The sequence below is a fragment of the Tyto alba genome, unplaced genomic scaffold (genome assembly GCF_018691265.1).
Source record: "Tyto alba isolate M040663 unplaced genomic scaffold, T.alba_DEE_v4.0 Super-Scaffold_1000006, whole genome shotgun sequence".
NCBI lineage: Eukaryota > Metazoa > Chordata > Aves > Strigiformes > Tytonidae > Tyto > Tyto alba.
In genome coordinates, this window is record NW_024881272.1 from 16,700,888 (window position 1) to 16,727,979 (window position 27,092).

A 27,092-nucleotide genomic window follows, 5' to 3' on the forward strand; every position below is an offset into this window, starting at 1 on the left:
ATAAGGAATTCTTCTAAACAGTTTAGATCTTTAATAATGTACCATCCTTATTCTAGGTAGATGAACATACTTGAAAATATAGCACCCCACAAGAAAACTCTATCAGGAGTGCTTTCAAATAGTTTTTCTGGGTGCTATATTTATAACCCATAAGACCAACTAACCACCCGTTTACATTTTCCAAGAAATTGTTTTAGATTCCAACCTCATTCTTGTGTATATCCATCCGAAGACGGTCCATGTTGCTCATAGTCTCAGTTAATTTTGGTTGCAAACTGCCTGGATCACCCATCTGGGGATTTTTTTCATAAACATCCTTCATCTTGATGAGGGCATCTCTAAAAACATACAAAACCCGACAATAATTACAAAAACTGCATACATCAGTAAAGACTGATCAAAGCTAAAGTAATAGTTTATGAGATCCTGACCCATGATTAGATACTAAGCACAGACATGAGGAACTGCTGCTCCCCACACCACGCCTAAATCCTTTTCCCATTCTGTCATCTTAACCCTTGGCCTTCCTTTCCCGTGTCGTGCACCGGCACACAAGGACTCCAGCTGTGGCCTGTTCTCTATCTAGTATCAATGCTGTATTGTTTGTTACACATATTTTCCTATATACGAATAATATTATTTTCTTAATGCACTAAGTTGTAGCTCTCTTGCTCAACAGACCTATGCACTGATTGCTTTTTTTTTTAGTGCACGCTTTCAGATCCAGTGTTTCCTGTGAAACGTTAGGATGAAAACAAGTATTACAGTAAAGCCCAAGGAGCAACGCTAACAGAACCTACATACAATAAACCATGAACAAAAAAATGCTTTGCAATAGCCTGGACTAGTATATTGTCTCCTAGCTTCTGAGCACCGCTGGCTTAGGTACAGGACTTCAAAAGAAACAGAGAGAACGATGACAAAACTCCAAAAAGCGCATTCACTTTTGGTCTGTTTCCTTCTGTAGCTCTCTGTTAAGTTCATCGATTCTCTGTTGCAGTTTCTTGCGTCTCTGTTCTGGAGGCAGATGGCTGAAGTCTTCCAGTGCAGGGCCCTGCAAGTAGAAATACCATTACACAAGTAGCACACACGGATCAGGACAGCTGAACTGACATACCCACACACGGACAGTGTTCACTGGAAGCAGGATGGACCTCCTTAAAAACTCTATTTGACACACAGCTCTACAGAGGACCGCAACAGAATAAATGCACGTTCTTGCTGCCAGATCGTAGTCATTCGTTCAAGGTTCTTTCTGCCTTCTGTAACAGTTGGCTCACAGATGTAATGCAAAATTTGTAGACTTCACTATTTCTCTGAAAAGCTGAGCCATATATCTCCTATTATATCCACTGCACTTAAAGCAAATTTAGAAAGGACAAAATGAATTACTACAGAGTAATTTCAGTCAGAACAAAAATCCCAGGTGTTTATATAGTAATAACATGTATGTAATTGATTCTTTCTCTGAACTGTGTGTTCTATGGCAATTTGGATGCTATCAGAAGAAAAATACTCTGTTTTGGATCTTCACTCCAAAGTACTGTTATAGTTCCCTTCTGGACATTCAGTGATCTTGCTAGAAAATATATTAAAACTTACAAAGTTCTGATGCATTTTTACCTCGAGTAAAACTAGTTCATGGAGCACAGAAAAAGCCTTTGCAACATCAAACTTTTGACTTAAATTTGTTAATCTGAATTAAAACTTGCTCAAATACTCCAGGTTACCTTTTTCATTATAAAAAATACTGTTTTGGGGAGGGAAAAAGTCTCTTACTTTCCAAACTTTTTTATTTAAATTATTATTATTAAAAAAAAAATCTATAATAACCTAAGACCACCTATTGTTACGAGCCCAAACCTGCAAAGGTTCGTTTGCAAACTTGTGCCAAGATTATGAACAGGACAGAAGGACTTGGGTGTGAAGAGCATGGGAAAAAATTTTTACATATCTTAAGAGTTTGTTGTTTGTTAAAACTCTACCCCCCTCGTTAAGAAGGAAATATGGTACATCTCTCAGCTTCAGAAAGTTAAGTTCCATTATTTGTGTCCTAGTTTCCTAAGAAAGTTGGTTTTAGCACAAGAAACCCTCGTGGCATTACAGTAAACCTCCATGGAGGCAAACCGAACTGGACAGCATTTCTTTTGTCAAGAATAAACTTGACTGTTGAGATTTTGACACAAGCAGCCTTAGGCTCAGGTGCCAAGCTTCTAATACAATCTCTTAGGATGATCCTGCCCCTCAAATTATTGGTTTTTTTGCACTTGTAAAAACATAATCTCAATGCTTTCTAAGAAGGGAATGCAAAACATCATAAAAGGATGGAAATCAAGATACAATGTTTCCAAAATAAAAGCAGAAGTGTTTCTTTCTGGAGGAAAAAAATAATTAAAATCCCTTCAGGTGCTTTTACACACTACAAAGAAACAAAAGGACGAACACTTCTTCCACATCATTTTTCCTTACAAGTCAGTTAAAACAGAGCATCCTACAGCAATAATCAGAAGAACAGAGGTCTTTTTGTGGATCTTTACTGATTTACACTGCAAAACAACAATACAAGACGTGGTTTTCGTTTAATGTAACAGCTTTCTAATATTCCTAGACATAAAGGATCATTCCCCTGCAATTTTTTTGCTAAATTCAAAGGAGTTAATTTTGCAGTATTCAATATTTTTCCTTTACACAAGTTTTGTAATCTCTTAATATACCTATTTTATGCTGCTTTAACAATTTTCCTGACAAAATGAAACCACCAAGTATTTCCATCAGAAATACTGGTCAACCCTAAAATTCCAAAGTCACTGATTTAGTTGCAGCCAGATCACAAGTCTAATTATCTGACATTAAGCATGGATGATTAAGACTGTGTATATGAGTGGAAAATCTGAAGATGTATTTGAGCACCTGACTCAAAGCAGTTATGATATGGAAACACTTTCAAAAGATTACTTTCATGCTATCTTAGCAGAAGTACAGCAGACAGATCAGCACACGGGCTTACCATCTTCACCGACCACTGCACAGTTCATTCGAAAACAGAAAGAAACGGGAAATTACTCACATGCAACGACCAGTTACAAAAAATGATTAATGCCTAGAAACGTATCTTTAAAATATTACGTAAGGATTAAAATTTTAATTTACAAAAAAAAGACATTTTACTATGAGCAGAAGAAAAAAAAAATACAATCGGCAGAAAATCACTTCTGCATTACAAAATTACGTGGTGATAACGGATAGTTTAATTCATTAAATTCTAACACACAACTTCATTAGCTACTTCTGATTTTTAGTGTTTTGAATAATATGCTAAAGAACTATCGTAGGAGAAGAAACAAACACACAGCCAACATTGCACAAAATAGCAGAATTGGATGATGATGAAGGACTGGTCAGCCATATGCAAAATAACTTGTTAGTTATAGCTAACAATCCACTACCATCACTTTTACAGACGTAATTTTTACAATGCATTTACTTTATTATCACAGTACAACTACAATAAACAAAAATTTTTCTGAAGCTTAGAAGTCAGTAATTTTACTTTCTGAAAACAGCACTTGGGTCATATCCTAGAAAGAGTTATAGTCCAAATAAAAGTATTTGCAGAGTAAAGACTTTATCCTTAGAGGAAGCAAATGAAACATGGGATGCCAGGTGTCGTATCTTGGGTTTAACATTCACAGGATTCTGAGGAGCTACGATGCTGTCAATGACTTTGGAGAACCCTTTCCAGAGAAAGGCCGAGCAACTTAAAAGATGTGTATTTCTGACATCATTTATGACCCTCAGCAAGCGTTAAGGCTATTTATTGAGTGGGGCACACACAAAATTGGAGCTTCAAGCAATGAGGAAAGTAAAGCACCTTCACAAAGGATACTTTGGTAGAACCCTCAATAAAGTCCAAAGACCTAAAATGGCTACAGATTAAACTACTTCTTCCCTTTAGAAAAAGTCTTCCAAGAAAACACAAGTAAGGTTTACGTATCGCTGTTAATGATGCAGCTGTTTACATATCAAGTGGTATTGAGCCAAGACTAGCATAAGCACTAACAGCAGTACTAATAAAGCAAGTTACACTTGTTTACACTTAGAGACCTTTTCCAACAACCTATTCTACAGCTACTGTTTGCTTGCTTTCGCTGTACATCACAACAGGAAAACTAACGGAAAAAGCACAGATTGAGGGCAGTCTCGTTCTATGATCTCCAGTGCCTTGAATGAAATCTTGTTCAGGGTACATTAAACAGAACAGCCAGTATGCTTACTGTCTCATATATGCCAACTCACGGATAAACATCGGTAGAGCAGAAGCGAATTACCATGTGGTAGTTCTGCATGTCAATACCACTTGGACATCCTTTTCCAACAACAAAACTAGAAAACAGCATCGTGTACTAGCAACTATTAAGCACTGAGTCAAGATATATTATACAGATCCTTGCTACTTTTATGGAATACTATTCTATATTAATTCCATTTTACAACACGAACAATTAATTGTAAGAATAAACAAAATAAATATATGGTTTCATTTTTCATTAGCATTCTGTAGTTGCTAGGAGATGATATTTTGCTTCAGTAAGAGGTTCTAGAACTACCAACATTACAAGGTGTTGATTTATAAGTCAGGAGTCAATATCTCTAAAGATCAACAAAAAGGAGGTGTAGTCAAGACCTGTGCCATTTCAACAACTATCTAATCCAGTTAGTTCCTCACCGAGTACTAAAGAAGGAACATTACCTTCATGACCAGAAGAAATACGATATAAGTGACTCAGAAGGGGAAAGGATAAACTGTCCTCCATAAATACTCAGAGGACCACAAGGATTTCCTAAAAAAGGGTGGTGGTAGGAAGGGTATTTCCAAGATATCTGGGGGCCTGAAATAAAATGCCACAACATGACTTAAAGATAAGCAAAGTGAGTTTTAAGTATAACTCACTGTATTTCATAATGACAGCAAGGGAGCCTCTAAATTATAACTTTACTGCAACGTAACATTATTGTAATTGATTTCCACATTATGTCAACAGTAGCGAACCATTCTTGATGTACATGAGACAGCAAGACAGTACTGTTTTCAAATATCAGAAAATCATGAATTATATATAATCAAATGCATCCAATTATCTCATTATTTGGATCAATAAATATCATAAAACGTACATAAACAGGGCAGCTTATGCTTCCCTGACGTAACAGGAAAGTGCCAGTATATTTATCACTAGTACTATAAATGTTGCTAGGAAACCACTTAACATTTCCCTTTCATTGTCTTCCAAGCAAATTCTATTTGCAGAATATGCCACTATAAATTAGTAACTGAATTAATAAAGCTCAGAAGGTAGCATTTGGTAGTATTTTTTTCAATGATTTTACCCAAAAGAACCTTGGACAAACAAGAACAATTTATTAATCAGAGAATTAATTAAAATTGTAATGTTTCAAAAATCAGGATTTCAAAATCTGCAAGCACCATGTGCTGTAGCATTTGACATACAAAAGAAATGAAATTTCTCCCTTCTTAGTTCAACGTCTCATAATCAACTACTACTAATTCAATTAAAAGTCAGCAGAGACAACGTCTGATCTGTCAGATGTTTTTTGTGGTGACTTTATACCCAATGATAAATTACTGCAAAAATATGTCACATGATGGTAGGAAAACATTTGTGAATGTGAACAACAATGAAGAAAGGTATCAAACACATGCTGAGCACCCTCTTTATAACACCTTTCTTTTAGGCACAAGTATTTGAAATATGATAAAGAGTATTTTATTTTTTTTTAAAGAACCTGTTGGTAACTTCTGTTTTGTATGAGACAAAGCATCCTAAAAGTGACCTTATCGCTGAACTGTTACTTTTAACAAAGTAAGCCTTATAATGAGGGTGAAGAGCATTAGAAAAGCCACATCACAACCACACTGTTCATAGCCCATCATGCATTTCAACTCATTATCAAACTTACCCCTCTTTTGAGGCTTCTGAAAGAAGGAATTCTGGGCTTCCCTGTTTTTATGTCACTCATGCAATAATGCACTGGTTCAATGGAGAATATGGGGTACTGGGACCCATTAGGAGTACTGGATGTGTATAAACTAGTAGGGGTTAGGGGTGGGGATTGTGGCTAATGTGGAAATAAAGAAAGCAATAAATAAGCCAAATGTTCAAAGTGATTTTAAAATGAAAATTTTGTCTTACAAAAATAAAATTTCCATCCAACACAGAAACAGCTTGTAATGTTCCAGGCATTTACACTCTAACGGTATTGGTTTTAAAAGGTTTCTGCAATGAATTAAACTTCAGAGTTACAGGTTGGTGCAGAGAACGAAGGAATATTCAAAAAAGCTTTAGACTCAACACTTCCACAAGATCCTAACAAGATACTGAAGTTGCCTGTCTCTTTTCTTAAAGCAGGAAGTTCTGCTTTTCCCACCTTTAGTTCCAGCCATTCTGGAAGCTTGTGCATTCCTGCTCACTGTTTCTTCCTACATTTTGATGTGCTCTACCAGGTAAGCTAAAATAGAAATACTCAGTATATGTATGGAGAATGACTAAACCAAAAAGCCTACTCAGTCTCTAGTCAAGCTGCACTGACAACGGCTGTGTGGCATCTTCATCAATACCACCACAAGAACTTTCTCCACTTTCTTCCTCCCCCTTTTTCAGATTGCTTCTCTCACATTTTGTCTCTCATACCTCTGCTGCTTTTTCCCAGTTTGATTTTTCTGTACCATTTACTCTGCAGCACAACTCATTCCTTTTCCAAAAGACTTTTATACTTTTGACAACATCAAAATTAGGTAAATGCGTATCTAGAAGTCAAGACCAGTCATAGTTTCAGCTAAATGAAGGCCCAAAGGCCACCATGAATACTCCAGCTACAAAAAATCAGCATATTTTTATATCAGCTAATTTAAGAATGTATTTTAAAACCTGTAAATAGTATTTGGAGTATCTCCTGGTAAGTATTTTGCTCCCCGCTACTGTTTTGTGGAACACCCTTCCATCCTCCCCGGAAATAGGTGAAAAGAAGGGGCATAATCTTCCATTTCCTCCAGATCCTTAAGGAAGACATGCGTGTAGTACATATACACACACGTGTATCTGTGATCCCACACAGGACACAGTAAGGCTGACTCTTTGAGTGCTGCATACAAAGTGAAGCAACTGGGGAGCAGGAGGTGTACGGAAGGTCATGTCAGCTTTCTTCAGCTGCCATCGTGTTAAGGAATTTCTTATTACTACAAGAAATGCCAAGGTCCAGACTGAAAACCAATGCGTATTTCATGGTTTCCCTCCCCAAAATTCTCAGAAAGATGTCTTCTCATCAAACCTCTCATCATGATCTGATTTCAGGACAGGCTGAATCTCACCCATCTCTGCAGCCAAATGCAATAAATACGATAATGTATTAATGCCTTTAAACTATTATTGCTCATTAATTATATTGCATAAAAAGTAGATCAGTTTTCATTTTAACACATGGCTGCAGTGACATAATATACTGAGGAGGGAATAAAGAATCAGCTGTATCTTTCCTTTCTGTAAAGATCTCCCTTCTTGGAATACTCTCAAGTGGAAAATAAATCCTACCACTAACAAGCTCTAAGAATAGTTTCCTATAATAAATGGCAGAAACTGACTTGGAACATTACGATAACCTCATAGAAACTTGTGGGAATCACTGAAATGACTCACTGATATGCTCCAGTACTAAAAAAAGACCTACCGTAAAATTTACATATGTATATGCTTCATTATTCATGTATATAGCCAATACATGTATCGATAACCTTTTTTGTTGATCCATGAAGGCATCTTGCACAGAAAGCGTTAATTGAAACTCATACAACAATACAAGAAAGGAGTGATTTCTCTACTTTCAATTTTTTCTCGAGCAGAGGAGTATTTTTACCTATTTCATAGTAATATTTTCTTTTGGAACATTTACCTGTAAGGAGCTTCAACAGTATGTTTTATCAATGAGGTATTATAAATTTAAATGTTTTCAGACAGACCTCAGAAGTTTTCAAAACTAGCAGCAGGTATAATAGAAATCCATGTAACACTCCTATACATAAACATCTACAAAAAGTGACATTTAAAAGGGGGTTGCTTATTGTAGTATAAAAGAGATATCTGAAGTCTGCCCAATTCCAAAGCATACTCCCCCTCCCCTTATTTTTACATTCACAATTAACACCTTTTCTATGCAAATGCAGAATGTCTTTATGGAAAGTTAGAAACATTACAGAAATGAGAAGCTACTTTTATCGAGTAACTATGAAAAACTTCCCAGACACAAATCACTAGAAGAAAAAATGTAAAACTTCCCCCGGTGAGAACCTGATTTCTAATACGTAAGTATCCAACCCTACTCAAACCTTCAGATCTCCTTACACGTATTTTAGAAGACAATAGCAGGCAAGGAGAAGGTTATTTTAAAATAAATAAATTGCTGCTTCCATGCACTCTAGTTCTTCACATTTTAATTTTCCAAATAGTAATTTCTTATTTGTTACCTTTGGCTTCTTTCCAAATAGCCACAGCTTTCCTTTAGCCTTGCCCACTGTAGTTTTTGAATCAATTCTCATTCCTTCCTGCTTTGGTGTACTGATGGTTCCGTCAGAGATAGTTCTGTAAATATTCTGACTGTAATCTTCAAATGGAAAATCTCCAGGAGGTTCAAAACCGGATTTGAAGCAGTCTATCACTAGTTGAGAGTCCTAAACACAGGACATTAAGGAGTTTAAAAAGCAAAACAAGCAAACCCATCAAGAACCAGAGAAAAAAAAACACTGGTACATAAATTTTCCCTTTAATTGCAGAGATACACAGATAGGAAAGTGATGAGAAGCTCAAAATGCATACTTTTGGATAGATCAAGTTAACGGCTTTTTTCTCAGCAGTGTAAATCAAAGCATACCTTGCTATTCAGAATCCAGCACATACTCCCCAAGGGTTATCACAAATTTAAAACAGGACTTACTTTAGGGCCAAACTACTACTCCACCTTCTAATCCTTCAACCTTAGCAGTGAAATGAACATAACACTAAGAAACTAGATGTAGTAAGATATATTAGGGAAGAACTCGTATTAGAAGGAATAAGAAAGGAGTGCCAACAGCTGCAACCAAACAGGACATGGAATCATACTTTGTTAACTGAACACCCTTTGTACCTTTTAATGCTACATACTGGAGAAAATACCAACCACATTGGTATTGTAGGATGTTTCAGGATAACCAAAACCCCACACAGTGAGAAAGTGTCCAAGATCTTCAGATCACAAGCAAGCAATAAAGCAGGAAGAGAACAGACAACAAAAGTGGAAATGACCATTTAGACTAAAACCGAAGTCACAACACTTTTCAAGCAGACAAATATCTGACGACAAAGACAAGTGTATGGGGTAAGTTCATCCTTCCCCTCTCCACAGCTTCCCTATCGGTTCACTTGGTCGTGCACATTTAAAAATTTGCTCAATTCTACTTACTCTATGTTCATCAACTGATTTTGCTGCAAGGATCATCCCTTCTAAACATTTAGAGATAATTGGAATAACCTTGCGCTCAGAGTCAGCAAAGCCTTTGTAACATTCACTAAGTTTAATAGTCCTCCTTTCATCCATTTCTTGAAGTTGCTGTAAAAACAAAGATAAAATAAGGCTTTTATTTGCAGGTATTTTTCCCTCAATCCTGATATATGCAGTTACTGTGGTCACCAGTGTGGTACAGAATTTCTGTGCTTTCCCAGTACTTTTATTTGCTTAACAAAACAGAACTTAATTAAGTTAAAAAATCAAGTCCTTTCAGACATAAACTTAAGATGCCCAGAACAGTAATTATGATGAGTTGATACTCTTTGATTTTTAAAAATGATGTAAATGACCAGACTTTCTTTTCCTTACTCTTTTTTTAAATCATGTGTACAGTGTCTACAGCCACCTATTTAGTTTAAAATATTTGTTTCATGCAAAAATGAAAACAATAAAGAAATTCTACACTCTTCACTCTCTCCTAGTTCCAAAATAATTTCTCTCTAGTGATAAATATCTCCATCCTGCTTTTATTTTTATACTTTTCAATAAATACCAATTCTTTAAAAACTAGGAAAAAATAGTGATATTAAAATTATATGCTGTTTAGACATGCTCTCTGATTTGAAATACAAACCATTTCCTTTAGAAGTGTGCAAGAAAATAAAGAAAAGAATACCATTACATAAAATTTGTAGTAAAAGTCTACTGGAACACAACAAAAAGAACAAATTAAAGAGAAATACTATTAAGATAATAGCTCTGGATCCTTCACTAATTGGAGGTGGAAAAAAGCAACCAACCAACCAAAAAAAAACCCCAAAGAAAACAAACAACAGTAGTACATACATCAACAGGTTATCAAAAACAGGATAAGAAGTTGGATCTTTCCTGTATCTACTCTATCAAAGGCAGCTGTCTCAAACAGCATCCAATTTCAAAGCAACAATCTAGTCATGCTAAATCCCTCTCCCAAGGTTTTCCCATAGCAAGTAACCAAATATCTGCAAGGAAATAAAAATGTTGGTCCCTAGAGAAAGTAGGACTAGCGCTTTCCGCTCTTACTGGATATTTCAAAAACCAGAAGTAATATCTTACAATGATAATGGATTTTAACCCTAGAGAAATAAAAGCAATAAACCAAAACTCTGGTCCAAGCTACAAACAGAGATGACTGAAATGTTCCCCCTGGGATTTGACTGCAATTCCCCCATCAGTGTGCTAATGTCAGACATACTGTAGTGCGGCTTAACCATTACAAAAGTTGAAAATTCTTTAATAAGCCAAAGTGATTTTGTCCTGTGAATCCTACACCTTCTAAGAAGTATTTTTTTTTAAAATATGAACTCCTTTGTGCTTCTGGAAAATACCAAGCATTCTTAAAGTTGGCATGCTTTCAAATAAAGCCAGTATTTTTATATTCCATTTCCTCACTCCATGTCTCTGAATCAGTTTCTACAGTCACAGTATTCTCCCAAACAGCTGAAAGTACGTGCCAATACATTTCTGAACTCTCCCTCACTTGACATCCCCCAATTGCTTTACTTTACACTAGTTTTGCAAAGTCTCTTTGTTTTTGAAAGAATCTTAAAAAACCCCACAACTTAATAATTACATGAAGCACCTCAAAAAATCCCCTTTTTAGATGCAAAATGTAGATGCAATATTGATGAAGCAATGACTAATTGGGGTGGGGGGAAGTACTTCTGCCTCCGATCCACCCATTTTACACCCGCACACGATACACACTGAACTACCTAGTCACCATTAACTATATGATTCCCTTCATCTCTGCAAAGCATTCACACGCACAAATACCAAGAACTAGCAATCAAACCTTATTAGGATGATTGTTTTAAATGTTTGCTCTCACCAATGTCTCAAGTGTTCATTTTGCCATACCTCTTCAGCAATATTTAAACAAAGAGTCTATAAAATATAAAATCTTGACAGAAGATGCAACAGAATATTTTCATTACAATTCTAAGCACGATTACTGTAAGTCTCATGCTAAAACACAGGTTGTATCAAGATTATGCTAATTCCTTGATAAAATTATCCACTAAAATCCCCAAAATAAAGTTTTACATTTTAAAATCTAATTCTCCCTTAGATTATCAGACATGCTTTCTGTGTTAAATAATTTACCTTATAAATCTGAGGAATTACAATGTAGTAGTGTTTGTGCTGTTCCCCATTAAAATTCTGTAGTTGTGCAGCGTATTCATTTTTGTTTTCATCAGCCATATGTGTGCGCAGGTTTAACTGTTGCTTGGCCTAGTAGGAAAGTATTACCAGATCAAACATGTCTTGGGCTTTTCAATGACATACAGCATTATTTTAATTTATTTTATCAGCTATGCAAAAAATACTAATCACAAGTCATCAAAACTGACATCCTTATAATTGAACTAAATAGAATGTGAGACTTCATGTATACTGACAGTCTACAGACCTAACTGGTTATATACAGAGCAATGATCACTACATCTCCCTTAGCCACAGCACTAAAATGCACATCCTAAAAAGCACAGAGGTGACAACGCGTGTACCGCAAGATACCAAATACCTGTAAGTCTGCCTCTTTAAGGAAGATTGTCATCATCTCAACAGCATTGTCTTGAGGCTAATGAAGCACACTCCCTCTCTGTGCTGTCTTATATTTTGCTGTAACTTCGATTTTGTACAAAATAAACAAGCATATTTTATACACTCAAATAATGTTGTTCCAGTACTGATGATAAACATGCAAATAAAATACTTTTTGTAATAAAGAGAGAGTGAAGAAAGAAATGGCACTGCTCTTACCTTCTCAACATCAGCCTTTGTCGCATTAGTGTCGTTGTCCAGTCTTTCGTAGCTTTGCTGTGCCTTCTCTGCCTCTCTGCATTCTCTCTCAAATTTCTTTTTGCTCTACAAAAGCCACAAACTTACTGCTTCAACAGTTACTATCTCCTTTTGGTTTTGTATAGTAATTTTGAATTCTAAATAGGACAGCTTCCATTTAAATATCTCAAATTCACTAAGTACCTGTAAGTAAATACACTGTTCTCACAGCAACCAAGTCTCCAAAAATTTTCAACTTTTCTATTTAAAACTTATTTCCTTGAAGTACCAGCAAGGAAGCAACTGTAATTATGGTATAAAATATCAGATAATCAAAACACAAAATAACCTATTGCAAAGATCCACAGTTAATTATAAACAGACAAGTCCACTTTCTAGCCTGACTTCAATAACCTAAATACAAGTTAAGGGTCAGAAAGCTTAAACCTGGGCTTGTATGAATATGAATTTCAAGTTCCCTTCTTCAGTGATCAATTTTAATTGATTAAATTCAACTAAATTATTTTGAAGGTAGTCTGAAGAATTTATCTACATTACAAGATCCTAACATATCCATCCATTATCATCAGTATTTACGTCAACTGGCGTAGCCGTAAGCAGCAGACAGAAGCATTCAATGTACTTGACATTCAATATATCTGGCTGTTGTCAAGACAACTGCTGTAGGAAAAGCCGCTGCAGCTCAAGAATGGAGTATCTCTAGAGACAAACTGACAACAGAGATTATGCGAGCACTGCTCTCCTGCTTCAGTGCAAAGTCAAGCAACTGAGGTTGATGTGTCCCTTGAAGGCTGTATGCCTTTAAAAGACTGACTTTGCACTCAAGTAAATACAGGGCATTTACTTGATTGAGGTGAACTCTGGGAACTATCTTGGTGAAGGGTGACACCATCTAAAACTACCACATCCACTTCTACTCTGATACTCTGACCATGACTTAAACTCTTTGACGTGACACTGAAGTAAGACATTGCTTATCTGGGTCCACAACAACAAAATAGAAATTCACCTCTCTTGTATTCTTCACAATAATCTGGATCAAAGATACAATAAATTTCTAAGACACAAAACAAGCAGAATATCAGAATGCATCTTGAACACACTTGGTTGAATTTTATATTTTCTCATCTTTAAGAGCATGTCTCTCAAGAAAAAGGATCTTATAATATGTTCTAGAGACATGAGCTTCCTGCATTTCTCTGTTAAAAAGTAATTCTACCTCCTGAAAGTATAATAGTCTATAGTGGTAGTCTTGAATAGATGTCTTTTAACAAGCCCTCAAATTCAAGTCAAATACAGTGACTTAAGATGTCATCTTCATATAAATAAACTGTCATTAATTACTCTCTAAAGAAAAAGTAGCCCACAGAGAAGCAACCAAAGAAATCTGTACCCATGTTAAAACCAGATTCCTTTATGCTGGACAAAAGCCAAGGCTTCAGTCAAACATATACACAGAAGCTGTTTACAGGAGATGGTTTTTAAACCAGGTACTACAAATACATTGAACTGTATTTTGAACATTACTAAGTCTGATTTGGACATTCAGTAATAAAGCTAAACATTAAAGTCTAAGCAAGACAGATGACAACAGTTCCATTTACAGACTGTATTATTATAAATTTGACAGGAAAAAAACCAAAACAAAACACAAACTCACATTATCCATCTGTTTCCAGCACATGTCCAGATACTGTTGAGCCTTTCGCCCTTCCTGAAGATGCTAAAAATACCACAAAAAAGTTTAATTTACATATCTTTTTAGTACCACTACCATTAGTTAGTCCCTGCTCTAGAAGACACACTGTGATGTGCAGTATCTCCCACAAGTTACCAGTTCTCTTTGGAAAACATCACTAACCATGTAAGAACAGTACCACGGATGAGAATTACACTAGCAAAAAAGTTACTAGTGAGCACTATCTCCCAAGATCTTAATTTTTAGGTTTAACAACTCTAGTAAATCAGTACATAAAAATACAGAATAACTTTAAGTACGCTTTATAAATACGTCTTACAAAACCTACTTATTGCCAAATTCAATAAATTGGGTAAACAAATGTACCAATTTGTTAAAAAGACATATCTGTTTTGATATCCTACTGTCAAATCAAAATATAGAAATTACCATTTTTCTCTCAGTTTTTAGATCATGAGAGTATCTCATCAATTCTCCATACACTCTGTGTCCCATTTCTTCTGCAACTACTTCTCGTTGTCCTGCATAGTCATTCAACTCATTAAGGATGTTAAAAAAGGCAACACACGAAGTAAACCTGACAGAAAGCACACACGCACAAACATATATACACAAAAAGTGAGACAGTTTTTTTAAATGGACTTCTAGTATAGTCTGTACTCCTGATTAAATAAAAAAAATAATTCACACATATTTTACAATAAACCTTATCTTAATGCTAACTGAATTACAGTAGAAATGCAAGTTGGGAAAGCCTACATTAAGCCTAGCATGTACTATATGTTGCAATGTCTCTTCAAATACATTTTATAAGAATATGGATTTTTGTGGACGGAAAAGAAAGAAGAGTAATACTACCTGGAAAGCCCTGTAGTATAGTGGTATCTCCTAAGCTGCCAACTGAGAGGCCTGAGCTTTAGAACGGATACATACGTCCCTAGGCCCGGAGGCTGAACTTGCTGCAGAGATGATGTGCTTGGTAGTCTTGAGGGTGGAACATGCCAATCATACCACTCATATGCATCCCGATGGATGATCTACAGATCATACAAGTTTGCTATCAGCTCTGGAGACAGCTGCCTGTTTGCCTGCCCACCTCTTGGCTGGAAGTAAGGTGCCACTATGGCTGGCACTAAAAAGGGGGGAAGAGGAGGGGCAAAGGGTAGAAAGTGTGTGTGGAAGGGAAGAAAGAAAAACAAAACAAACAGGCACCACATTAAAATGTACATCTTTCTCTCTTTTAACTGTGGAATACTGCCATCTCCATAGGCTTGGCTCTGGAGAATTCCAGAAAGGTTCACATGCCACCCTAGCACTAGAAATCCCATCCCCTGTGGTCCAGGATCTTTACATAGTTGAAAGAGCTAGAGGAAACCCTAGTGTGAGTTCTCAGGCACTCTGCACAGCATGTGCTCTGGCTGCCACCTGAAACTTCCCCATTTTCTTTCCTTCGTAAGTGTTATCCTTAAAGAAAAAAAGAATGGTATTTTTCTAAATAAATTTTAAAATTACTACGGACATGGACAGCAAAGCAAGCACCTCTCTGATAAATAATCATAAAGTTGCTTAGCATAAATTGCTCCTCCACAGATAGACATTCACTTATTTTGTCTCCGGAGTCAATGCAAGCCTGCAGTTTAAGAGCTCTTCTGCCAAAAAATATGGCAGTTTTGCATACACTCAAGTCTCAGTATACAAAGGTATAGTTACAGTGCCATATATATACACTGAAAAACTCTACTAAAGTAAGCAAAAAAAACCAGCCTGAAGACACATAATTGCTTTTCTATAAAAAAATAATACTAGACTGTACATAGCATTCTAAACTTCTGCTTTCAAACTTTCACCTAGCTAAAGGTCGATTTGGCACAGAGCAAGTAAAACCTGCCATGTTCACTACTTTAAAATACTAACAGAAGTAAACTCGGGTTTCATGCTTAAGAATTACAGCAGAACCATACGAGCCAAGCACAATTCTTTTGTTGTGTTAGGATATTAAATAATTTATCTTAAATTAAAAAAAAAAAAAAAAAAAAATCTGTAAAAGGACAGAGCATACCATAGTCCTTGTTTCTTATACACAGAACTTGAAATGCACATTTTTACCTGGGTTCCTCATCTTTGGGTGAACGTTTAGGACAGTACTTCTTAACCAGATTTCTATTAAGGAAGAACAAAAAAAAAAAGCCATTTTAGAGTCTCTTTTGAGAAGACATACATATAGAAAACTGCAAGAACAAACTATTTATTTAAATGACTTCAAGAAACAAATCTATTCCCTGTCATCTTCTAAGGGTTGTTTAGATAACACAAGGCAGAAATCTATGGCATTTTCAAAGTTTTAAGTCACTTTGACCCAGAACAATGTATTTTAAGTATTTTAAAACCTCTACTGCACAATGACTAGACATAAAATAATGAGTGCTCTATTTAACATCCTTTTCACACATGCAAAACAATCTTTCAGACAAGAAAAAAGCACATGTATGATCACTGTGTAACATACAGATAGCACAGACTGTATGCTGTAGCCATAAGCACAAAGCTCCGTGCCTGAATTAAGCTCTGAGTGTACATTCTGGTCAAAGGTTTTAACCACAGCATCTCCAAATCTTCAGAAAGGATATTTCCAGAAGAGAAGAGGCAACATCTCTTTTTTTCAGAAAAGATGTTAACACTTTGCCCTACCACTAGTGTTGTAAATATCAGGATTTTAGAAACCAAGAAAGTATCTAAAGGACAATCCATGGGACCAGCACTTTACACAGTTCCACAGTCCAATTTTCAAGAACAGTGATATGAACTGATTTGCTTACCATACAATGCAGAAATAGCACTTGAAGAAACAAACCAACCACATCACATATTCTACACTAGAGCATAAATGCCACAGGCATACACTGCTTACACAACTGCAAAATATTTGCAGGTACATGTATCGCTACAAACATCCCAAAGCCGGTGATGAACATGAAATGAAGCCACACAATTTTACAGACAGGAGAGATAAGAGGAGAAAATGTCCAGTGATTTTTTCAAATTCTTATCTTCCTGTATGTCAATCCTTGCTTTAAACTTCTGAGTACACATTTTTTCCAGCAAAGCATTCTGCCTTGACTTACAATGCTGTTTTTCTGACAGCAATGAGGTATTTTAAAATTCTTGACATTCTAAAGGATACATGTTGCCAGTCTTAAGCAAAAATAAAATTCCATAATTTCCTTCTCATTTTTAGCAGCCGGGTGTTCAAATCTTCAATTGGTTGCATTTTTTTATTCTAGCAGTTTTCAAAATTGTCAGTTTTTTCCATGAAAAAGAAAAATTGAAATTACAGTTCTTTTCCTTTATCTGTGAGAGTCTGTCATTTTACAGGAAATGAAGAATCCTTTTTTATGCAAAAGAAAAATAGGTAAAACATAGGATTTTTCTCAAATTGCTTACCTTTAACCTTTGTGCTTTTTGAGGTAAAAGAACTGAAACACCTCAGTTGCTGTGTATTTGTAAAAGCAGCAAACAGTATATAAAGTGATATCTACTACTTAAATTAAATAGACCAGTATTTAAATACCAATACCACCCTCACAAAAATTCCCATATTTCCCAAACATTAGAACCACTTCATCAAAATGTTGTTAGTAATGTTTAAACCATGGACCAGACTGTCTGTTAGGGTATCTCATCTCAACTATCAAAGTAATATTTTTAAATGTGAATTAACGTCTTAGCAGAAAATAATGCATGTCAGTTATTTGCTTTACCACCCACAAATAGAAGCAACACAACACTGGCATTTTATTCCCTGCAAATCTCTAAATAATCATACCTTCCATTTAAGAACAAAAAAAATGTACAACAAAACAAGTGCACACAACTGAATCATTTTCTTCAAGAGACAGCGAAGACTTCTTGAAGTGTGTTCAAGTGGACCTGGATTATGCAGAGAATGCTTCTACTCTTTAACTGGTATGAAATAGACTTAATTCAAACTTCTGTATTGTGTAAAGGGATGATATTTTGTAACGAAACTGTTTTACAAATCCACCCAAAGAAGAAATTAAGTACATAGTAAGGCAAACTTAGAGCTGCTTTAATATTTGTTTAATTGGCCTGTGGATAGAAGTCTTCCATTTGTCTGTCCAGTAGTAATTGAGACAATTGGCCGTTGACTTCTTAAACTAATTATTAATATAGCCCAAAACAGTTTCCCCCAAAGCAGCAAAGTGGACTATATAAAGCAATCTACACCCACAATGCTACAGAAAAAACAAGAGGAGGAGTAAGAGAAGATGCTATGAAACAAAAACTGTCATGCATGCTTTGTATCTTATTCCTACTCTGTTCCTGTGTAACTTTGGTTGGTACAAACTATGAACTACATTATCATTAAAACAAGGGTGCTAATCCTGCTTTCACTTAAAATAAACTTGTGCAATTTCTCAAATCAATTTATATGGAAGTCCTATTATCTCTGTGGTACAAGGGTACAAGTAGTGAGACTATGTTCAGTCATGAATTATATACCAAAATATGAGCAGGGTGTCGGCGTGGAAATAGCAATCTTAGATCCTTTGTCTCTTTCCATACCGCAGAGACTACAACCAGAAAGAATAAGCATGAGAAGACAGTCAAGTCCTTTTTACACCAATATGTACTAAGAAACAGAATAACCACTGACTTATTAAAAAGTATCCACAAATTTTACAAGAACTTTCTCACTGAAGTTAAAACAAGAATCTCTTTTCACCATCACTAGAATCCACTGCCTGTTGTAACATTCTACTTGGTAGGAATTAAATGCAGACATTTTGATTGGAAAACGCATAAACCCAAGGAAAAAAAGAATAATCTTCTTTACTAAATAACCTTCCCACATTTCATTCTCCTTTACATTTCTGCTTTGCTCCCCAGTGCTTATTAACAAATGAGAAACTCCTAAAACTCACCTTATTATTTTTCAGAAGGTGAAATGCATAACAAGCATACAATGCTGTAGCTAAGCAACCACACACGAGCCTTTTCAGGGGAAGATTTTCAAAGGTGTTAAAAATGAGAAAAGAAACCACTTACTAAAATACATACACTTTGAAGTGGCAGGAAAAAAGGGCCACAAATATAGATAATTTGCTAGCATGCTGATTTCTGTTTCAATTTTTTAGTACAACTGTTTACCATTTCTAGGAAGACAAAATTAATATGTAATCCTTTCTCCTAATAAAAGTCAGTTTCATTAGTCAATCTTGTCTACCTTAGGATCACAGGAACACGCAGTCTTGAAACACAGTGTGATCAGGATTTAAGGTTCAATAACAGTACAAGATACAATCATCAAAGTCAATAAAAATGAAATGACAAGCAAATGCATAATTTAAAGTAGAAAGAAAAAGCCAACGTTCATGTGAACAATGAAGCATAAATGGCTTTTCCAAGAAGTGAACATCAACACTTCAAAAAAACAGAGAAAGTATATTTTTGAAAAAATGCATGTTGACAAGCAGCTAATATGAGTGCGGATTCGAAGAGCGAAGCATTACTTCAAAGAGTAACCAGTTGACACTTTAAGGGGGCATAACATTCTTTAGCATTTTTATCTAAAAGTGTGTCTAATCCTCAGGTTCCAAATATGGATCTGGACTAGTTTAAAACAAAACTGCAGAAGTAATTGCAAACCATCAGAACGGAACCATGAATATATGCGAGAGGTTTGCTCTATACTTCCTTAGAACAGTATAGATCGATGACATTTTAATCCTCTCTGGAAATATAATTTAGACTACTTCTACCACACTCGTTCTTACCGATATCAGGAAACAGATTTCATACAGGACTAACCACATCCAACTGTGCTGCTCCTGTAATTCTACCAAACTCTCTTCTCAATGTAAATTGGTTTCAGGTCAACATCGGTGAGATAGCAGCTTGGACTATACTACCAGTTTTTAAGAGAAGTACCACCTCAGTCACCTAGCCAGAAGTTTCAAAAAGCACACCAGTTGTTAAAATAAAATTATTTATAGTCATATACATAAAGCATCTACATAAAATTTTATAAACATTTGGGTAAAAATTGTGTTTATCAACTCAAAACTAAGTTTTCTTCAGTCAATTAATATAGAACAAAAAGAACGGGAGCAGCAGCATCAATATGGTAAAATTCATATTAAGGTAGCAGCTCAGGTACTGTGGCATCTGCTTACACTAAACTTCTACGGCCTCTACATCATATTACAAACAAGCCAGCGAACAAACTTTGCAGTCTGCTTTCATAAGTGAATTAAAAAAATAATGCAGTAAGTACTTCAAGGTATTTCATATTTATACCCTAAGTAACAGTTTCAATAGGATTCCAACGGCTTCAGTGACTGCATAACAATATTATGGACTGGGTGAGAACAATGACAATGAACTGTATTTAGTAAGATGTCATTAGAAAAAATTTAAGTGAAGAAATGCATCTTAAGAAATTGTACCACGAAATTTGAGTTTACCAAGCTGAATATCCTTGGAACCACTAAGAACTTATATGCATTGGCTTGCAGAAACACCACTATGAAAAAAACCTGCCGCATCTATATTTGGATAATAATCAATAGTCTAAATCCTCATCTCCAAGCAAAGGAGGGGAGATTTGAGAAATGAACACCTATGATGATAACTTGTGTCCCCAACTTGACATTTGAGCTTACACCCATTTTAAATAATGTTTCCAAGATTCTGCATATAAAAATGTGGTAACTCAATTTAACTAGACATAGCCATCTATTCATATCATATTTTGAAAAAACCCCACTTACACACAATAGTACGCAGAATAAACATGAAAAATACATTTGCTCAGATTAAGACATCTCCAGAAATCACAACATACAAGTAAAGTAGTTCAAGAACAATCATCATTGTTTTCTTTAAACTGACAATAGAGACGCTGACAAAATTCAGAAATCTTATTCCGCATGGTAGTCTCATCTATAACTGCAGGTATAACTTGTATTACTGCCTAACATCACAAGAAGAGGAACTCCTCCTGTCTTCTCAAGTGTCATAATGCTTCAGACAGAACAAAAGGGAGTGAACCTCCAGAATTATTTTGTGTGCAATGATGTGGAAGTAAACAAAACAGACCTAAACCTCACCTTTTAAGCAACAATGCTGACCAAAAACAGCACCTGAGAATTCAACTGCAATCACAGCACAGTAATTTGACACATACTAAGTATATTTTTTTCCAATTATAAAATAAGAACAAACTAAGTAGTCATATAATTAAAATGAAATATGTTAATCTACAATGTATATTGCAATACGTTTGTCCTGATTCACATCCCTGTAATTCAGTAACAGCCTATAATAACCTTCACAATCCTTGGGGTGCCACAATACATTAGTTGAGACCTAAGCTACACAAACTCCAGCATTTTAATTTAAGCTATCTCAAAAAAATTAAATTATAGTTGCTTTTTTTTTCAGAACAAAGTATACTGCAGACAAAGACAAGTTCTCTAGATAGTTTTTTTTTTTTCGTCCACAGGCACTTGAGGATTCCTCAATAGTTTCAATTTTTCTTATACTTTTTCTCAGTGTTGAGAACTGCCTAACAAGTAAGAATATCAAGGAATGACTTGCAACCTAAAACCAGCATTTGGACAACATTGTCACAAGTTATAATTTCTGGAATTACTCAGCAACCATAAACTGCAATAACTGCACACGTTAGGAATATAGTGAGTTCAAACAGTTCCTCGTATGCTGTACATGCATCACTTGACTCCTAGAAGACTCCAAACAGTTGTTGTACCTGAGAAAGTCTCATCACTAAGTTGTGACAGTATATTAAAAAAAAAAAAAAAAAATCACAATGCAAAGATACACACAAAGTGAATGTGAATTTCTGCCAGGACACAGACTCTAATTTGTGAAATCTGTTATAAAAATTCATTCAAATTTTCATCCTTGGGATTAAGTCTATGAGAGTAAGATACATCAATCAACAGAATGTTCACGGTCCACACTGAAACCAAGACAGAAAAAACCCACCACCATACATCACTAGCATTATCTCCCTCAATGAAATTTTTTCGTGGTCTCCCATCCAAGTACTGAGAGTCACAGAACTACCAAGAGGTGACCACTCACCATACTTTTTATACATCTACTAAACAGGGGCATATAATAAACCTCAGTTATGAAGTTCATTATGAAGAGAACACTCAACACTTTTTCAGACTGTATTTTATTACAAACGGGAAAAACAATGATAAACTAGAAATTTCTATGAGAGATATTACTATCTATCTCACAAGCCACCTGCTGCCAACATTAAAATTCACCAGAACCATAGTCCATCCCCAAGATCTTCTCTCTCAGAACTTCTCAGAAGCAAGCTGAAGAACAGCTAACTCTTCTGGAGGTAAAAATCTTGTTTGATCTCCATCTCCCTTGGGGCCTCATGACAGTTTTACATGGCAAAAAACAGTGAGTGTCCTCAAGAACAATGATGGCTGAAATCAATTTTTTATCACACAACAGTTTACTACTAATAATTCTCCCCCAAGAAATACACAGGCAAGAATATCAAAGAGTAGCTTCATGAACTGGTCTACTGGCAGAAAATCACTCTCTCATGTGTGTGCTGTCCAGACCCTCATTGGCAGCAGGCAGGAAGTGCACCCATGCACTGTACAATCTGTGTGCAGCAAGGCCTGTGCTTCCCAAAACTGTCATATTTACTTGCAGGTGGACAGTCTGTCCAGTCATCTGACAGAAAGGGTACTCAACATAACTTTCATTTTTGAAAAACACTTTTAGGAAAATCAATAGTTCTACTCAAAAGAGTAAAACATTGAACATAGAAGATTTCCTATTTTTAGTCAAATCCTGAAATAATAATGTGGTCTCTCATCTTGCTAGCTGTGGAATGAACCTTTAAATATAATTTGTTCATACTATTTAAGGAAAAAATCTGAATAGACCCGTGCAAATAAAACACATTTCCATTTTTAAACAGAGAACTGAAAACAAATCACAACTGGGCTGTGAACTGGTGCCGTGCATGCTTCAAACTTTCCTTTACCTCCTGAAGTTCTTCTACGCCAGCTTTGGAAAAGTGGGATTTATTTCCTTCCTTTTAAGAAAAAAATTCCTTCAGTAAAGTAAGGGAGTATTATGTTAGGTGAATATACAAAACTAGATCAAAATAAACTGATAAATCAAAAAGAAAGTGAGCAGGCCTGACAGAGAAAGTCCATACCCTCAGGTGTAGCCTCGTTACTGCATTTATGAGGAAGGATTCCTCAACTCTGTATCTGGTGACACTCTAGTTTGCCAAGGATGAGATGATGGAAGACACCACAGCAGAGAAGTTGCTATCGGTTTCAGTCTGACAAGGGCGAGGCAGCAGCAGTTTCAGCTAAATTCCCACAGGAATTCAAGACAGCAAAGATTATGGTGAAGGTCAAGTTCACAGGAATGTATTAATTTTAAATCCTGTTGTTCCTCAAGCACAGTGTGTACGTTTTGATAAAAATCAATCCTACTTTATTCTGAAGAATGTGCTTCTCTGTCATATCATTGCTGCTACTCTTCTTATATGATCCCAGAGAGGAAATTCCTATTGGACCTAAAAGATGTTTCATTTGGCACCAACAGAAAGTAAACGAGAAGTAAGACAAAGGGCGGTTGGGTTACAGTCTCACCCAAAGGGACAAGACCAGCTACGGAAAGGGCGTGCTTTAAGGACAGGAAGATCTGCTGCTTTCTCAAGTTCTACTCAATGATTTCAATCAGATTTCTTAACACAACGTAGTGTAGCTCTTGACAATTCAACATGAGAAATTAATTAGTAGCAGAGGCTCAAAGCTGGATGAACAGACACATGAAAATGTAGGTATGGATAATGTACTTTGCAACTAATATGCTGATAGTGGAAAAATATTACTGTGGTTTTGTTTTGAACCTTAACATTTAAGTCTTACACCTTTTTAGTTCAAACATTTGAAGGGTGGATGGTAGGAGAGGGAGGGAAGAAGATAAAAACAAGCAAGTGAAAACCCAAAGATAATTTTCTGGTTTGGACTGATAAAGAACAACTTGTCTCGTGAAAAGAACTAGTGATCTAACTTACTCTGTAAATTAAAAATGGTCATTAATAACAACATTACATACCTGCCCACCATCTGATACAGTGATTTTAAGTAACTGTTAGTATTCTTTGAAAAAGAAAAAAATCCTTACCTCAGTTGCTTTGCATAGTTCTGCTCAATTTCTATCCTTTCTTTTACAAATTTTGCATATTTTTCCAAGAAGTCTATGCCCCACTGCGTATGCTTGTCCAAGTTATCAAACTGATCCTTTAAAAACAAAAGGAAACAAAAATACACAGAATTAGTTAAGAATCACAGCAGCACCAAAAACGACACATTATTTATGAGTTGTGCTGTGAGGAAATGCTAGCTACTTGGATAGAAGCCATTCACATCATAAATCAGTTGTGTGTGTGTGTGTGTGTATATATATACACACACACACCAGTCATATATCAGGACAGTAAGCTGTAAGTACAGGCACAGGCCTGTCTTTTTTTGTAAAAACACCTGTAAATACTTGCATTTTAAGTTGTACGTATTCTTTAATCACTTTCACAATGCAAATGTCTTTTTTTTTTCCCCCTGACAATCCTTTAATTCAAAGTGGATCTTTTCCACCAAGATAACGAAGACATAACCAAAGATCAGTGCTACTGAAATAAGAGACCATTCCACAGAAGGTATCTGTTTGGCAGTTTCAAAACACAAGAAGCTGAAATTTCATTAGATACAAAAAATTACTTACACTCTTATGATTATGCACTGAAAGAATATAAATTACAGCTGCATAACTAAGTTGGGTGTACCCTGCAGAGAAAATACATTTATTGAAGCAAATCTATATACACAGTTCATGATCAGCTCTAGCAAGGGATTCCAAAGACATCAAACCTGTCCTTAGCCATTAAGAAAGTTATAGCAAAGCAAAAGCACAAAACAAAGATGAGAAACAGCCAAAAATAAACCAAGCTTCCAAAACAAGTTGGGGTTTTTTAATACATTAAATCAACTTCAAAAGCAATCTTTCACTGTATACCGTACTGATCACTAAGTGGAGGATACACTAATTAGGACAAATTGAAAAGTCAAAAAACAAGGATAAGTATGGGGTTCAGAGTTAGACAGGAATGAATAAAAGTACAAAATACAGCCTAGCAAATAATATATATAATATATATTTTTAGTCTAGAACATATTTGTATTCTATGCTGAAAATCTGCTAGAGTGGAAAAATCAAGGATTTTCAGCTTATGGCAGCATTTACAGTAAATTTTTCTTAACAGTTACTTAACAGTAAACCAAAACGACAAGCAACTGCAACATCAAAGTCTGTGTCCTGTATATGCTGAATTAAACTATACTTCACGGTAAATTTAAAAAACAACAAGTAGAAAAAGAAAAAAAGCTAAAGGAAGAATTTAAAGGCAAAGTTTATTTAACTTACACAAAAAACTGTGACAGGTATTTATCAGAAGCTGTGTCTTGCAGATTCAGTAACTTGCCTGGACCTAATTATGTCAACTTTAGTATTAGCAATTTAAGTTCAATTTCAACATGCACTAGGATGTTTGGAAGTTAAATGTAAAAATGTCATAAAATGCTGCAGGACTTAAGACTCAAGGAGAAGGTATTCACTAAAAGAGATACCAAGACAACACAACTATATACAACCAATAAGAATACTGAAAAAGAACATAGAGGGATTAAGGCTGCTCTCAAATCTTACCTTGCAGGTCTCAGTATATCCTACACCATGGACTAACAACCATGGCCGCTAGTGCCTTGAACACTTCAATCCAATGGCATGCAAGTCCTGCCAGCCAAAAGTACCCATCCTGTTCCATTATCAGCCACATGCTTCTGCCTCTGCATCACTCCCTCCACCAAGAAAACAACCACTTTCCCTGATCTGTTTCACCAGAGAACTGTAAGAACAGCCAAGAGACAGAAAAGGGACTAAAGACAAGATTTTAATATATTTGGGAAACCATGGCCTGTATTGCATATTGTTCTGATGCACCCACTTTACACCCACTGGACATTTCCACACTAAGTACCTCTTGTCAAATAAAGTGACCTTCCTGCTATTGTTTTTAGAAAAGTTGCATATGCATTGTTTGAGTGTGGAAAGAGGGAGATGATTATCATGCTGTTGCAGTGGTCAAGCCACTGTTGCATATCTGCATAAAATACGTCATCAATCTCAAGAAGCCTTTCCTTTCTATATTCCACTCATTTTTGTAATTACTCTGGTAACATCAACCTGGCATCCAAAATAAGTTTCCAAAAGGTGCTTCTGGCATGGAGCCAACATCCAATACCATTAAGAAGAACTGACTTCCTTAAGCACACAGCAGAACAAAGCCTTTGCTGTCCTACTTAGGCTCTAGTCCACAAAGCTCTCATTTGCTGCTAAAGTTTCATTAGCATTACGGAACACCACATCACTTATGTTTCCAAACATGTAACCAGAGAGGATGACTTTCCAAATATTTTGTTCAAACAAAAAAGGACTCTACGGCTCAAAATTATTTCTCTGCTACTAACATGAAACTGCAATGGAAAAAAGTGAGTACATTTGACATGCTATTCTCCCCTCATGCTTTACTCAAAGTATTTCATCACTGATCAAGTAAGTGCCAAAAACTCTTCCCTTCCTCAACTCCTTCAATTTGATCCATTGATACATTGACACACAGTATGCTCTGTGCAAAGCTTTGTAGGATTATCCCATAGCCCCTCAAGGGATGAAAAAATTCATTCCCTCCCTGTATGAGGAACATGCATAGAACAACCTCAATGGAGTAAATCCCATACAATAAAAAAATTAAAACTCATTAGCTATCCTCACCACTCTGCAAATCTTTACATTAGTCCAGCTCCTCCACCATTACTGACATCTATGAAAGTATTCA

The 27,092-nt window shown here is 35.8% G+C and overlaps 1 protein-coding gene across 3 annotated transcripts in view; it reads right to left on the minus strand.

The window, feature by feature from the left end:
- Positions 1-27,092, minus strand: part of FNBP1L (formin binding protein 1 like) — a 57,932-nt gene that overhangs the window by 3,833 nt on the left and 27,007 nt on the right. For 2 of the 3 annotated variants that reach the window (XM_042786356.1, XM_042786357.1), the window contains exons 2-13: positions 24,326-24,441; positions 16,205-16,258; positions 14,528-14,675; positions 14,060-14,122; positions 12,361-12,465; positions 11,701-11,829; positions 9,511-9,657; positions 8,537-8,740; positions 5,980-6,138; positions 3,008-3,022; positions 945-1,054; positions 206-338 (exon numbers count right to left, since the gene is read on the minus strand). In XM_042786356.1, the coding sequence (XP_042642290.1) occupies positions 206-338; positions 945-1,054; positions 3,008-3,022; positions 5,980-6,138; positions 8,537-8,740; positions 9,511-9,657; positions 11,701-11,829; positions 12,361-12,465; positions 14,060-14,122; positions 14,528-14,675; positions 16,205-16,258; positions 24,326-24,441 (1,383 nt within the window). The remainder of the gene's footprint in view (positions 1-205; positions 339-944; positions 1,055-3,007; positions 3,023-5,979; positions 6,139-8,536; positions 8,741-9,510; positions 9,658-11,700; positions 11,830-12,360; positions 12,466-14,059; positions 14,123-14,527; positions 14,676-16,204; positions 16,259-24,325; positions 24,442-27,092) is intronic. The other variant, XM_042786358.1, reaches the window with a different exon arrangement.